The 15546-nt window shown below is 47.9% G+C and overlaps 2 protein-coding genes across 4 annotated transcripts in view; one reads left to right on the forward strand and one right to left on the reverse strand.

The window, feature by feature from the left end:
• Positions 1 to 260: 260 nt before the first annotated feature.
• noa1 (nitric oxide associated 1) lies at positions 261 to 5634 on the forward strand. Its single transcript, XM_015000844.2, has 9 exons — positions 261 to 501; positions 1230 to 2171; positions 2247 to 2411; positions 2485 to 2589; positions 2674 to 2765; positions 3290 to 3421; positions 3502 to 3618; positions 3702 to 3819; positions 3894 to 5634. The coding sequence occupies exons 1-9, from the start codon at positions 327 to 329 to the stop codon at positions 4094 to 4096; spliced, it is 2049 nt and encodes a 682-aa protein (XP_014856330.2). The 5' UTR covers positions 261 to 326; the 3' UTR covers positions 4097 to 5634.
• The window catches only part of arap3 (ArfGAP with RhoGAP domain, ankyrin repeat and PH domain 3), a 30568-nt gene continuing 19517 nt past the window's right edge, over positions 4496 to 15546 (reverse strand). For all 3 annotated transcript variants that reach the window (XM_088009328.1, XM_088009326.1, XM_088009327.1), the window contains 10 exons: positions 15425 to 15499; positions 15242 to 15359; positions 10583 to 10711; positions 10380 to 10516; positions 10225 to 10307; positions 9279 to 9314; positions 9136 to 9199; positions 8929 to 9066; positions 8798 to 8836; positions 4496 to 5279 (listed from right to left, as the gene is read on the reverse strand). In XM_088009328.1, the coding sequence (XP_087865454.1) occupies positions 4776 to 5279; positions 8798 to 8836; positions 8929 to 9066; positions 9136 to 9199; positions 9279 to 9314; positions 10225 to 10307; positions 10380 to 10516; positions 10583 to 10711; positions 15242 to 15359; positions 15425 to 15499 (1323 nt within the window). In that variant the 3' untranslated portion in view covers positions 4496 to 4775. The remainder of the gene's footprint in view (positions 5280 to 8797; positions 8837 to 8928; positions 9067 to 9135; positions 9200 to 9278; positions 9315 to 10224; positions 10308 to 10379; positions 10517 to 10582; positions 10712 to 15241; positions 15360 to 15424; positions 15500 to 15546) is intronic.

The raw sequence follows: 15546 nt of genomic DNA on the forward strand, positions 1-15546 counted from the left end.
CATTTGTAGAGATCCTATGAAAACAAGAGGACTCACTCTGAGAACGGCAGTTTGTTTAATCTGGAGTTTGCCAGAGATCATTTACACAAGATGTCTCACTCCAAAAGAAAAAACACTGTTAATTCCATTATTATTTGTTTATTAAAATAGGAGATTTAAATGATATAATAGACAAGAATATCTGCGCATGCGCCTTTTATTAAAATCTACCGATAGGTGGCGGTAAGGGGAAGAGAATTTCACAAAAAATAAACAAGTGACGCGTGTGACGTCACATCCGTTGAGGAAGTAAAGCAGCACGGGGACGGTAAGGTGAGCGGGTGAGCATGCTGAAGCTGCTGCAAGTGAGTTTTCGCCGCCAGGTGTGGAGGAGCGTCTGCTCCGCGGCGGCAGGTCGGGGCGCGGCGCGCGGAGCCGCGGCAGCGGCCAGGAGGGCCGGAGTCCGGAGCTGCATCGTGGATACGAACCTGGAGGAACAGTTCGTGTTCCTGGACTGTGCAGGTGAGCAGCTACAGAACCTCCTGCTCTGCTACTTGTTCCGGTACCGGAGCTGACTGCTATTCTGACCCGATGTGTGGTTCCGGTTCTGATGCTCCGCTGAACAGCTGAGATGTTCTGTAGAACCTTCTAGACCCCGCTTCCCGGGTCAGAACTGTTTAGCATTAACATGACCAGAACCAGGATGCGTTTCCGGTTTTGTTGGTTCTTGTTCTTTTGGACCTCTCATTGGGTTTTATCTCCAGAACTGTTCTGCCTCAGGTCAAGGATCTCAGCTCGGTTCTGGTTCCTAAAGTCCAGTTTCACAGAAAGTATTCACAATGCTTAAACTTCCCTTCATAAACAAACAGGAGCCTCCTAATCCGGAACCAGAACCCATCTGGTCCAGAAGGTTCTGGTTCCGTCAGGACATCCAGCCAGAGATATAATGGGATGGTTTTTAGATCAAAGCAGATTCATGGCCTAATCAAAGTTTTCAGACTTTTATTGGTAACAAATGTTGAACATGTTTCTTCTTCTTCTGCTCCTTCTCATTCTTCTTCCCTGAATAAGTTGTTGTCACATCAGGAAGTTCTGATCTGCCAGTATCGGCCGTTTGGATCGTTGTGACGGTCTCAGTCTGAGCTTTGATCAGCTGACCACATTGGATGAATCTGATTGGACGGAATCAGGAGGTTCTGCTGCCGGTTCTGTTGGGTCAGCCTGACTCTTCTTGTTCTCTCCTGTTTCAGGTCTAGAGGAGGAGCCCGATGAGGAGCAGCAGCTCCGCGTCGCCTCAGGTTCTGGTTCTGGTTCTGGGTCTGGTTCTGACCGTCAGCACCGGACCCACCTGAGGGCACTGGAGCGGCAGCTGCAGGTGCTGAGAGACGGAGCCTCGCAGGAGCCAGGGCCAGACTCCTTCATGGACTTCCATGATGAGGACTTCCCGCTGGACGAGCGCCTCATAAAGTCCCAGAAGAAGAAGAGGAAGGGGGCGGAGCCTAAGGGCGAGCACCGCGTGTTTGGGACGGCGGACGCAGGCGTTGCGGTCAGCGACACCAGCTGCTCCGGATGCGGCGCCCTGCTGCACTGCGCCGCCGCCGACCTGCCCGGCTTCCTGCCCAGCGAGAAGTTCAAGGTTCTCATGGCGACGGGGAAACTGGGCGGAGCCACCTGCCAGCGCTGCCACCTGCTCACCCACCACCACAAGGCGCTGCACCTGCAGCTGACCCGGGACCAGTACCGGGATGTGGTGCGGCGGGTCCGGGCTCGGAAGGCGCTGGTGCTGCTGGTGGTGGACCTGCTGGACCCGCCGGGCTCCCTGGTTCCGGACCTGCCGGACCTGGTGGGCACCAACAAGCAGGTGGTGGTTCTGGGCAACAAGGTGGACCTGCTGCCCGCCGACGCGCCCAACTACCTGCAGCGCCTGAAGCGGCGCCTGGCGCGGTGCTGCCAGGACGCTGGGTTCGGGACGCAGGTGGCCGACCTCCACCTGATCAGCGCCAAGACGGGCTTCGGGCTGGAGGCGCTGGTCTCCGCCCTGCAGCGCTCCTGGAGCTACAAGGGCGACGTGTTCCTGGTGGGCGGAGCCAACGTCGGCAAGTCCACGCTGTTCAACGCGCTGCTGGAGTCCGACTACTGCCGGTCCGCGGCGGCCAGCGCCCTGCGCAGGGCCACCATCTCCCCTTGGCCCGGTATGTAACCAGAACCGGAACCGCTGCCGCCGCTGCGCCTGGCTGACCCGCTGTGTCTCCCCGCGATGCGTTCAGGGACCACTCTGGAGCTGCTGAAGTTCCCCATCACCAACCCGACTCCTTACCGCATGTTCCGGCGCCAGAACCGCCTGAAGGAGGCGCTGCAGCAGACGGAGGCAGAGCTACCGGCCGACGAGCTGCAGCGGCTGCAAAGGCTCAGTCGCCATGGATACCTAGTGGGTAAGGAGGGGGCGGAGCCATGTGACCAGGGGCGGAGCCAGGTGGGTCTCTGATCACCTGCTCACCTGTCCAGGTCGGGTCGGTCAGACGTTCCGATCCGGTGGATCCAGAAGCGAAGAGATCCAGTTTGATCCGGACAGCCTGGCGTTTGGCGAAGACGGAGGTTCACAGAAGGAAGGTAGGTTCTGATCCGGTTCTGATCCGGTTCTGACTGAACCAGTCCCACCTGCAGGTTCTAACCTGGTTCTGACTCCTCCATCAGCTGCCGTTGGGTCACATGACGAACCGAACGCCAGCCATCTGAAAGACGCCCACTGGCTCTACGACACGCCGGGAATCCTGAGAGAGAGAGACGTGAGCCGCCCTTCCTCTCCCTGCTCCTCTTCCTCTTCCTGCTCCTCTTCCTCTTCCTGCTCCTCTTTCTGCTCCTCTTCTTCTTCCTGCTCCTCTTCCTCTTCCTGCTCCTCTTCCTCTTCCTGCTCCTCTTCCTCTCCCTCTTCCTGCTCCTCTTCCTCTTCCTGCTCCTCTTCCTCTTCCTGCTCCTCTTCCTCTTCCTGCTCCTCTTCCTCTTCCTGCTCCTCTTCCTCTTCCTGCTCCTCTTCCTCTTCCTGCTCCTCTTCCTCTCCCTGCTCCTCTTCCTCTTCCTGCTCCTCTTCCTCTTCCTGCTCCTCTTCCTCTCCCCCCTGGATTTTTTGGGATAATTGTGATTTTAAACATTAAACTGGTTTTGATATAAAAATGTAATTATTTTTCTAACTGATTATTTGGAAAACATTTTCACAGACCCATTTTGAATCTATAAAGGTGAAATCTCGGCCTTCTTATTCACAATGTTTTTCTGAATCCACTTCCTGTTCCTGCTGTCTGGACTTCCTCAGATCCTCCAGCTGCTGGAGAACCAGGAGGTCCGATCGGTGGTTCCGACCCGGGCCATCGTTCCCCGGACCTTCGTCCTGAAACCCGGAATGACTCTGTTTGTCGGAGCGCTGGCCCGGATCGACTTCCTGCAGGTAGGAAGGGGTTAATTAACTGACGGGTGGATGAGCTGATTGGTTAACGACGGACGCCTGGTAATGGCCGCCGACTGCAGGGCAGGAAGTCCTGCTGGTTTTCTGTTCTGGCCTCCAGTCAGGTCCCAGTTCACATCACCGGTCTGGATAAAGCCGCCAGCGTCTATGAGCGACACGCCGGCCACGCCCTGCTGGGGGTGAGTCACATGACCTCACTGTGACCTCAGTCAGCCCGTCGTCACGGTGCCGTGAGTCATGTCTGCCTCCGTGCTGCGTTCAGGTGCCTGCAGGCGGGTCGGAGAGGATGCAGCGTTTTCCTGCGTTGGTTCCTCAGGACTTCAGTCTGGAGGGTCGAGGTTACCTGGAGGCCGCCGCTGACATCACGCTGTCATCAGCAGGTAAGCCCCGCCCCCGCCTGCAGCCGCCAGGCTGGCTCTGATCTCCTCTCACCTGCGTGTCGTCTGTCTGTCAGGTTGGGTTGCCGTGACGGCGATGTCAGGTGAGCGGGTGGAGCTGCGGGTTCACGGCCCGGAAGCGGCGGGCTTCGGCCTGCGGACGCCGCCGCTGCTGCCTCACGTCGCTTCGCTGAAAGGAGAGCGGCTTCGAAAGTCGGCCGCCTACAAACCGCTGAGGGCCGCTGGCCAGATCCACAACCTGAAGCCCAGCAGGAACTGAGCCTGACGCACCTGGACAGGTGGGGGCGGGACCAAGCCTGGAACTGCCTTCCTTGTTACCGTGGTAACGGAGACTGATGAGACCTTGAACAAAGACAAATCCATCTGAACTTTACCTCTGATCTCTGTTACCGTGGTAACTCTGTTATTCCATCAGTGATGCCAGAACATGTTCTGATCCACTGTCGGTTACCCAGAGCGGTTCTGATACCGGCGCGGGTCTGTGGTTCTGATCCCTACTTGTGTTTCGTAAAAATGAGACGGAACCGGACAGAGTGAGGTCTTTACTGGTCACAGCTTCATCTAGGCCCGGTTCTGATGTACCAGGATCCTGTGACCGGCTGTTTTTGTTCCGGTAAACTGGGTCGAGACATCAGAATCAGAACTAGTAGCCCAAACAGACGTTTCTGCTGTTTTTATTAAAGGTTATAAACACCCCCCCCCCCCCCCCCGATCAACACCTGCAACAACATGGAGGCGTCCAGCAGTTCTGCCAGAACCCACATGACCCAAAAAGTCCAAACAGAACCCCTAACAGTCAAACAGCTGATATTTGTCCCCATCGTCCTGTCATATGAGGATGACGTCATTCTGCCAGCCTGGTTCTGGTGGGTCCGTTTGAGCAGAAACAGACCAGGTGGTTCTGATGGCTCCAGCTCCTCTGAAGGTTCTGACCTTCCTCAGACGTCATACAGCTTCTCCTCTTCTTCGCTCCTCCTAATGAAGGCAGATGACAGTTCTTTCAGCAGCAGCTCCTGGGACGCCGTGCAGACTCCGGGCCATATGCCGCCCTCTGCTGGCGGACCGGGGGAACTGCAGCCTGCGCTGGCCTCTGCTGGCGGACCGGGGGAACTGCAGCCTGCGCTGGCCTCTGCTGGCGGGTCGGGGGAACTGCAGCCTGCCCCGCTGCTGCTGCCGCTCCGCTCCAGCGTCTCCAGGGAGCCGCCGACGGAGCGGACCGCCCGGGGGGCGGCCACGTGGTCCAGATGTCCGCTCTCTGACAGAACCAGCCGGGTCTGCCGGTCCGGAACCTCCTGGGTCTCTGCGGCGCGGCTGGACCGGAAGCTGGTCTCCAGAGACTTCAGCACCTGCAGGCCAAAGTCCCCCACCTCCTCGTAGAGCGGTTCCGGAAGGTCCGGAGACTCGGCCCGCTCCTCGAACGAGTCCTGCTGGATCTTCATGGGCTGGACACAGACAGAACCAAACCCGACCCAGGTTAACGGTACCGAACGCTCTGGCAGTTCTGCACAGCTTCACAAACTGAAATCCTAAAATGGTTCTGATGGGCTTTGTTCTGAATTCAAAAATGTTTAAATGTTATAATAACTGTTTAACTGTTTTAAATTCCAGAAAATAATTTTAAAAAAATTATGTTTCAAAATATCAACTGGTAAAATTTGCTTCAGTTTAAAAATTTTAAAGATTAAAATGATATAAAAACTTTATTGTATTTCTGCTTAAGATTAAAAAAATAAATTTATTTTTATTAAAAACTGAAAAATGCTAAAAGTGACAATAAAATCCTGTTTTACGAAATTACACAGGTGTTTTTCCAAAATTTTAACTTTATAATTTAGTGAATTTCTAAAATTTTGGGGACATACGAAAAAGCATTAAAAATTTTAGAAACTAAGAGTTTCAATTAGACAATTTTGGGTGGCTTAATATTTTACTTAATTTCTTATTTTTATTATAACTGAGTTTAAACCGGTTTGAATAAAACTGAAAAAATGTTCTGAATTAATGGATCAGTTCCAGATCTACTCTCTGATGCTTCATGTTTTCTCCCCTAGAACCAACTCAGACCAGTAAAGAACCAGTTCAAACCAGTAAAGAACCAGTTTAAACCAGTTTAGACCAGTAAAGAACCAGTTAAGACCAGTAAAGAACCAGTTTAAACCAGTAAAGAACCAGTTAAGACCAGCAAAGAACCAGTTTAAACCAGTTTAGACCAGTAAAGAACCAGTTTAAACCAGTAAAGAACCAGTTTAAACCAGTAAAGAACCAGTTTAATCCAGTAAAGAACCGTAAAGAACCAGTTTAAACCAGTTTAAACCAGTAAAGAACCAGTTTAAATCAGTAAAGAACCAGTTTAAACCAGTAAAGAACCAGTTTAAACCAGTAAAGAACCAGTTTAGACCAGTAAAGAACCAGTTTAAACCAGTAAAGAACCAGTTTAGACCAGTAAAGAACCAGTTTAGACCAGTAAAGAACCAGTTTAGACCAGTTTAGACCAGTAAAGAACCAGTTTAAACCAGCAAAGAACCAATTTAAACCAGTTTAGACCAGCAAAGAACCAGTTTAAACCAGTAAAGAACCAGTTTAAACCAGTTTAGACCAGTAAAGAACCAGTTTAAACCAGTAAAGAACCAGTTTAAACCAGTTTAGACCAGTAAGGAACCAGTTTAAACCAGTAAAGAACCAGTTTAAACCAGTTTAGACCAGTAAAGAACCAGTTTAAACCAGTAAAGAACCAGTTTAAACCAGTAAAGAACCAGTTTAAACCAGCAAAGAACCAGTTTAATCCAGTAAAGAACCAGTTTAAACCAGTAACGAACCAGTTTAAACCAGTAACGAACCAGTTTAAACCAGTTTAAACCAGTAAAGAACCAGTTTAAACCAGTAACGAACCAGTTTAAACCAGTAACGAACCAGTTTAAACCAGTAACGAACCAGTTTAAACCAGTTTAAACCAGTAAAGAACCAGTTTAAACCAGTAACGAACCAGTTTAAACCAGTTTAAACCAGTAAAGAACCAGTTTAAACCAGTAAAGAACCAGTTTAAACCAGTAAAGAACCAGTTTAAACCAGTAACGAACCAGTTTAAACCAGTTTAAACCAGTAACGAACCAGTTTAAACCAGTTTAAACCAGTAAAGAACCAGTTTAAACCAGTAACAAACCAGTTTAAACCAGTAACGAACCAGTTTAAACCAGTAACGAACCAGTTTAAACCAGTAACGAACCAGTTTAAACCAGTTTAAACCAGTAACGAACCAGTTTAAACCAGTTTAAACCAGTAAAGAACCAGTTTAAACCAGTAAAGAACCAGTTTAAACCAGTAACGAACCAGTTTAAACCAGTAACGAACCAGTTTAAACCAGTTTAAACCAGTAAAGAACCAGTTTAAACCAGTAAAGAACCAGTTTAAACCAGTAAAGAACAAGTTTAAACCACTAAAGAACCAGTTTAAACCAGTTTAGACCAGTAAAGAACCAGTTTAAACCAGTAAAGAACCAGTTTAAACCAGTAAAGAACCAGTTTAAACCAGTTTAATCCAGTAAAGAACCAGTTTAAACCAGTAAAGAACCAGTTTAAACCAGTAAAGAACCAGTTTAGACCAGTAAAGAACCAGTTTAAACCAGTAAAGAACCAGTTTAAACCAGTTTAATCCAGTAAAGAACCAGTTTAAACCAGTAAAGAACCAGTTTAGACCAGTAAAGAACCAGTTTAGACCAGTAAAGAACCAGTTTAGACCAGTAAAGAACCAGTTTAAACCAGTAAAGAACCAGTTTAAACCAGTAAAGAACCAGTTTAAACCAGTAAAGAACCAGTTTAAACCAGTTTAATCCAGTAAAGAACCAGTTTAAACCAGTAAAGAACCAGTTTAAACCAGTAACGAACCAGTTTAAACCAGTAAAGAACCAGTTTAGACCAGTAAAGAACCAGTTTAGACCAGTAAAGAACCAGTTTAAACCAGTAAAGAACCAGTTTAAACCAGTAAAGAACCAGTTTAAACCAGTTTAATCCAGTAAAGAACCAGTTTAGACCAGTAAAGAACCAGTTTAGACCAGTAAAGAACCAGTTTAAACCAGTAAAGAACCAGTTTAAACCAGTAAAGAACCAGTTTAAACCAGTTTAATCCAGTAAAGAACCAGTTTAAATCAGTAAAGAACCAGTTTAGACCAGTAAAGAACCAGTTTAGACCAGTAAAGAACCAGTTTAGACCAGTAAAGAACCAGTTTAGACCAGTAAAGAACCAGTTTAAACCAGTAAAGAACCAGTTTAAACCAGTAAAGAACCAGTTTAGACCAGTAAAGAACCAGTTTAGACCAGTAAAGAACCAGTTTAGACCAGTAAAGAACCAGTTTAAACCAGTAAAGAACCAGTTTAAACCAGTTTAATCCAGTAAAGAACCAGTTTAGACCAGTAAAGAACCAGTTTAGACCAGTAAAGAACCAGTTTAAACCAGTAAAGAACCAGTTTAAACCAGTAAAGAACCAGTTTAAACCAGTTTAATCCAGTAAAGAACCAGTTTAAATCAGTAAAGAACCAGTTTAGACCAGTAAAGAACCAGTTTAGACCAGTAAAGAACCAGTTTAGACCAGTAAAGAACCAGTTTAGACCAGTAAAGAACCAGTTTAAACCAGTAAAGAACCAGTTTAAACCAGTTTAATCCAGTAAAGAACCAGTTTAGACCAGTAAAGAACCAGTTTAGACCAGTAAAGAACCAGTTTAAACCAGTAAAGAACCAGTTTAAACCAGTAAAGAACCAGTTTAAACCAGTTTAATCCAGTAAAGAACCAGTTTAAATCAGTAAAGAACCAGTTTAGACCAGTAAAGAACCAGTTTAGACCAGTAAAGAACCAGTTTAGACCAGTAAAGAACCAGTTTAGACCAGTAAAGAACCAGTTTAAACCAGTAAAGAACCAGTTTAAACCAGTAAAGAACCAGTTTAAACCAGTGAAGGACTGAAAACTCACAAAGTACATGGACAGGGTCCTTCGGTCATGAAGCTTCCTCTGCAGGGAGAGAAGAAGAAACAGAATCTCAGTCCTGACTCGGTGTGTTGGTCCAGTTCTGACCCGGTCCCGGTTCTGACCCGGCCTCTCACCAGAGTCTGATTGGCTGACAGCATGCCACTGTTGCTCTCATCTCCTCGGATCGGAACCAGCGGCATGGTGCCAAACTTCTGCTTGGAGATGTCAGAGGAGGAGTGGCGCCGCAGAACCGGCGGGCCCGGATCATCGTTCTGGAAGAGGAGCAGAACCCGGGGTGAGCCACTCCAGTGCCGGTTCTGGTTCCGATTCTGTAGACTCACCTGAGCCCGGAGGAAGCTGGTGACCCAGTCCCACAGCTCGGCCTCACTGCTGCAGCACAGGAACCTACAGAGAGGGATAAACCGGGTCAGAACAGAATCGGGTCAGGATTGGACCGGGTCAGGCTGGTTCTGGTGATACTTACAGCTGGTGTTTGTCTGACATCACTGTGAAGCCCCATCTGCAGAGACACACGTTACCATGGAGACGCTCTGCTGCAGCTTGCTGTTACCGGGTCAGAACCGGAACTGGGTCAGAACCTGAACCCAGACCAGGTCTCTGATCCCGGCTCAGCGTCTGCTGCAGCAGAACCAGGTCCAGTTCCTCCAGTGGACCGCAATGAGGTCATTACTCTGAGGACCAATTAGAATCGGTTCTGGACCCAGTTTGGTTCTGATTCATCAGAACAGAACCAAACTGGACCGGTCTGAACAGTTGGGTTTGGAACAGAGCGGTTCTGGTTCTGGTCCTGTTCCTGGTTCTGTTCCTGTTCCTGGTTCTGTTCCTGGTTCTGGTTCTGTTCTTGTTCTGTTCTGGTTCTGTTCTTGTTCCTGGTTCTGGTTCTGTTCTTGTTCCTGGTTCTGTTCCTGGTCCTGTTCCTGGTTCTGTTCCTGTTCCTGGTTCTGGTTCTGTTCCTGTTCCTGTTCCTGGTTCTGTTCCTGTTCCTGTTCCTGGTTCTGGTTCTGTTCCTGTTCTTGTTCCTGGTTCTGTTCCTGTTCCTGGTTCTGTTCTTGTTCTGGTTCTGTTCTTGTTCCTGTTCCTGGTTCTGGTTCTGTTCCTGGTTCTGGTTCTGTTCTTGTTCCTGTTCCTGGTTCTGGTTCTGTTCCTGGTTCTGTTCCTGTTCCTGTTCCTGGTTCTGGTTCTGTTCCTGTTCTTGTTCCTGGTTCTGTTCCTGTTCCTGGTTCTTTTCCTTTTCCTGGTTCTGGTTCTGGTCCTGTTCTTGTTCCTGGTTCTGTTCCTGTTCCTGGTTCTGTTCCTGTTCCTGTTCCTGGTTCTGGTTCTGTTCCTGTTCCTGTTCCTGGTTCTGTTCCTGTTCCTGGTTCTGGTTCTGTTCTTGTTCCTGTTCCTGGTTCTGGTTCTGGTTCTGGTACCTGCTGGGAGCCTTCAGCTTGCGGCGGATCCCGATGTAGATCCTCATGGTCTTCAGGGGCCACTCCTTCTCTGGCTTGATGCTCTGGAGAGAGACACAGAGCGGGTCAGAACCAGGCCGAACCGGGTCAGAACCGGGCCTGGAGGTTCTGCCTACCCTCCGGTCCTTGAGCAGCAGCAGCTTGTGGTCCCGGATCTGGAAGGTTCTCTCCTGGAAGCGGTTCCCCTGCAGCAGCTTGGGAGGCTCCTCCCTGCAGCGCAGCAGCCCCACCTTCATGACGTCACACCTGTAAGCTGGGAGGGGGGGGGGGGGGGTGAGCTATTAACAGACAGACAGGGGGATCCAGGTGCGCCACCTACAGGTCAGGATGTTCAGGCCTTCTCCTGTAGGAAGCCTCTTCACCAGCAGGTGGGCGGAGCTTGGGTCAGCCATCTTGCACCATTGCAGCGCCTGTTCCAGAACCTTCTCCTTGGGATGCAGCGGACGCTCTGGAGGACGAGGAGAACCGGGTCCGTTAGATCTAAACTGGGTCCAAAACGTTAAGCGAAAGGCTAGACTCCCAGACTAGGGGAGAAGGACCTCGCTGCAGCAAACCGGAAGGGGCGGGACGGACCACTGTCTGTAAGTGGTTCCAGTTTCACTCGATGGCCAACCTGCTGAAACTGTGGCAAATTTAAATACCTCGAGTCGTTCCTAGACAGTCAGCTCAACTTTGCTGAAAACACTGACTATATTTTTAAGAACTGTTCTCAGACTCTACCTTTTAAGAAGACCTGGGGGTTACCCGACTTGAGGTTGTTGAGTTAAGATGTTAAAACTTAACATTCTAAGTTGAGTTGTAACTTTTCATCTCCTTGTTTGGTTTGGTCACAGGAGCTGCAGACCAACAGACAATCTATAATACTGTGAATGGCAGGTATAACAGCAGGTAAATGGTGGTGAAACCAAAACCATCTCTGTCTCAACTGTTTGCTGAAAGAACATGAAAGATGGCAGGAATATTTCAGCAGAGAGCGTCCATCCATCCTCTTTATTCATCAGTTTGAACCTCTGAGCTCATGAAGGTGTTGCTGTTTTCCTCTGGCAATAAGAACATTTATTAGACGTCATTTATTGATGGTACAATAATTATTCCTAACCAAACTAAATAACATTTACCTACAGCGTGCTAAGGGTTTTACTCTATTCACACATTGTTGATGATGTGATTCTATGAATGTGATTTATAATTTTAGGGTCGAAGGAAAATTACCATGTTGACTAAATAGTTTCATCTTATTTTTTCCTATATATAAGACTCTACCAATAAAAGTCTCAATAATATACATGGCACCATAAACACAATCATTTGAATTTTTGCTTATATCTGTTTAACAAACGTGGTTATTCTTCTGTACCTAATTCATCTGTTTGTTGACTTTTGCTCAATTAAATTTCTTACATATACATTGCAAAGAGGCTGACAGCGGTCCGTCCCTCCCTTCCTGTTTGCTGCAGCCAGGTGGACTTGGCAGTGTTGTGTTCAAGACCACCTAACCCGAGACCAAGACAAGACCAAGACCAGAGTGTATCGAGACCGAGACAAGACCAAGACCGAGGAAAGTCGAGACCGAGTCAAGACCAAGACCAGCTACAGCTACATGACACAATAAAATGTAAAATATGATCGAAATTGCTTCTCAAAATAATCTGAAAGATCCATATTACCATAAAACACCTAGATATTAAATACTTAATACATTTTACCAATATTAAATATTCCATTTCTGTGCTACAATGTGTGATGGTCTCGTGCCATCCCTAAAAACATAACACCCTGGACATTTGCCCATATTGCTCATATAAGAATCCACCACTGTTGCACCATTAAACATAGCAATTGAGGCAATGCCCTGACGGTAAATAACACTCAACCATGAACACTGACCAAGGAGCAACAAGCAAGAAGTAACCAAACAGAAGGCGCTCATCGTGACTGTTTTCACTCTCTATCCCAGTACATGAAGCCAGGTAGTCTGACACCATGGCAGACATTACAGCTGCCACTTTGAACAAAAAGAAAGAGCAATGTGCATGCTCTGCTCTTTCATTCTTATTTGTTAATTTAAATATCAACGTACATAATTAAATAATGATGCAGTGTACACAGAGCATTACTAGAACAAAGAACGGGTGTTCTGTCAGGTCAGATCGTCATACGCTTAGCACGAACTCACGGTGTTCTGTCAGATCAGCAGACGTTGTCAGATAGTCGTACGCTTAGCTCAGACATGCATACGCTGTCATTACCATATGATTTTATTTAATCAGCAACATAGAATCATGACGTAGATCATCATACACTTGGTTATTAACAGTTGTATGGCATCCAGCTGCAGCCAGACCTGCTTTAAATACACTTTGAAACCACGACAACGCATGTATATCTATCTAGTTATCATATTATGTCATATTATAAACAATTTAATGACTTATTTTCATCATAACTTGCTGCATATGGTGAACTGACAACTCCTCTGACGGTCGGACTTCTTAAGGCGCATGCGCAGGCATGGTACTCACTGCATGTATGCTAGGAGCATAGAATCATGACGTAGATCTGTTATTAACAGTTGTATGGCATCCTGACTTAGCGGTTAAGTGAGTTTTACACGGGCGTGTGTTGTAGCTGACTCCAGCTGCAGCCAGACCTGCTTTAAATACACTTTGCAACCATGACAACACATGTATATCTATATAGTTATCATTGAAAACAATTTAATGACTTATTTTCGTCATAACTTGCAGCATATGGTGAACTGACAACTCCTCTGACGGTCGGACTTCTTAATGCGCATGCGCAGGCATGGTACTCACTGCACGTATGCTATTCTGACAGCGTATGGCTATCTGATAGAACAACGGCTCTCAGTGAGTGACACTCCAGTCCTATCTAATAAATAAAGAGCCGTGGAGAAGAATCGACTGTTTCTAAATGTCACATCACTATATTGCAGACTTTTGGACATAGCGTTGTCCCATATATGCGACAAGTCAGTCAACATCTCCGCACAATAACTCAAGACAGTGAGTGACTTTTTTTCATCACAAATTCTTATGTGTCTCTGTACAGCTAGCTTTGCTAACATCACGTTAACGGATCTTACCTTCTTTGAGCTACTTTTCTAAGTGACGAAAAAAGTTAGACGTTGTCCCCACCGTCTGTGAAAGCGAAGCGATGTTGAGTTAGCTGTGGCCATCGGATTTCTTACTATTTATGCAGCGCTATTATATTACTGACGATTAGACACATTTTCTGCCGCTGAGAGAAAACCACTGCGCATGTCCTGGAGCGCGAGTGAAAGGTGGGGAGGGGAGGGGGAGAAACACGTAGTTGCTTGGATTTTAATTGGTGCGTTTTGCATCCACTGAAAACAAAGATGTTAACATATGAACTGGACAATATGCTGCACGTTTAGTGATATTTTCACAGTTGCGGTCTCGACTGGTCTTGAAATAAAATGCCGAGTCCTCAGAGCCCGAGACAAGACCGAGACCAAATGCGGTCGAGTCCGAGACGAGACCGAGACCATCAGAAAACGGTCTCGAGACCAAGACCGATCTCGAGTACCAACACTGGGACTTGGACTAGGAAAGAGAAACTGTCCAAACAGAGTCCGGTGTGGGATGATAATGTGGTTCCGTTCAGAAATATAAACACTCAACAAACTCCTGAAGTTTGACATGAACTGAGCGGAGCTGCAGCTTCTGGCTCATAAACTGCTGAAGGGCTGCGAAGGCGGGAAATTGTACCGATGGACATGGCAGCAGTAACGGTTCATCCAGAGGGTCAGGCACTTCATGGAGAAAAGTTTAAATATTCCTTGGACAGAAACCACAAACATCTGCTGACATGTTTCGTTCTCATCTATTCATCGACCTTTTAGGTTCCTGTTCAATAAAAACAGTTTAATTCAGTCAGTATTTAATACAGTGGACAAAACTTAATGTTAAAATTTAGTGATTTTTGTTAACATTTATTTTGTATATCGCCACCTTCCTAAAATAACGCTGCGTCATTTTTTATGCTAAAGTAATGATTGTTATTATTATTATTTATTTTTGCCTAATTGCTTTTATCACAAACCGACTGATACGAAAAATGAAACCAGACATGTTATGAAGACCCGGTCGAACCGGGTCAGAACCAGTAGAACCGGGTCAGAACCGGTAGAACCGGGTCAGAACCAGTAGAACCGGGTCAGAACCAGTAGAACCGGTAGAACCGGGTCAGAACCAGTAGAACCGGGTCGGAACCAGTAGAACCGGGTCAGAACCAGTAGGGGTCAGAACCAGTAGAATCGGGTCAGAACCAGTAGAATCGGGTCAGAACCAGTAGAACCGGTAGAACCGGGTCAGAACCGGTAGAACCGGGCCAGAACCAGTAGAACCGGGTCAGAATCAGTAGGACCAGTAGAACCGGGTCAGAACCAGTAGAACCGGGTCAGAACCAGTAGGACCAGTAGAACCGGGTCAGAACCAGTAGAACCGGTAGAACCGGGTCAGAACCAGTAGAACCGGGTCAGAACCAGTAGAACCAGTAGAACCTAGGACCAGTAGAACCGGGTCAGAACCAGTAGAACCGGGTCAGAACCAGTAGGGGTCAGAACCAGTAGAACCGGGTCAGAACCAGTAGTACCGGGTCAGAACCAGTAGGACCGGTAGAACCGGGTCAGAACCAGTAGAAGCGGGTCAGAACCAGTAGAACCGGTAGAACCGGGTCAGAACCAGTAGAAGCGGGTCAGAACCAGTAGAACCGGTAGAACCGGGTCAGAACCAGTAGAACCAGTAGAACCTAGGACCAGTAGAACCGGGTCAGAACCAGTAGAACCGGGTCAGAACCAGTAGGGGTCAGAACCAGTAGAACCGGGTCAGAACCCGGTAGAACCGGGTCAGAACCAGTAGAACCGGTAGAACCGGGTCAGAACCGGTAGAACCGGGTCAGAACCAGTAGAACCGGTAGAAGCGGGCTCTCTCACCCAGCTGGCCGTCCTCGATGGCCTCGAAGGTCATCCAGACGTCCCTCTCTCCGGCCGGGACGTTCCTCATGTACAGAACCTGATTGGTCAGCTCCTCCGCACACATGGTGGGCGACACCTGCAGGGTCAAAGGTCACACCGTCATATCTGGGAGTGCTGAAGGGGGCGGAGGGCTGGAGCTACCTTCAGAGTGACGCAGCAGTCGGGGATCTTCATCTCCAGGTAGACTTCGATGATGAGGTCGCCCGCCTGAGAGAGCTACGGACAGAACCGGATCAGAACCGACCCAGCAGAACCCACACATC

Source organism: Poecilia mexicana, unplaced genomic scaffold (assembly GCF_051168715.1).
Source record: "Poecilia mexicana isolate PSO_F unplaced genomic scaffold, ASM5116871v1 scaffold_10, whole genome shotgun sequence".
NCBI classification, from domain to species: Eukaryota; Metazoa; Chordata; class Actinopteri; order Cyprinodontiformes; family Poeciliidae; genus Poecilia; species Poecilia mexicana.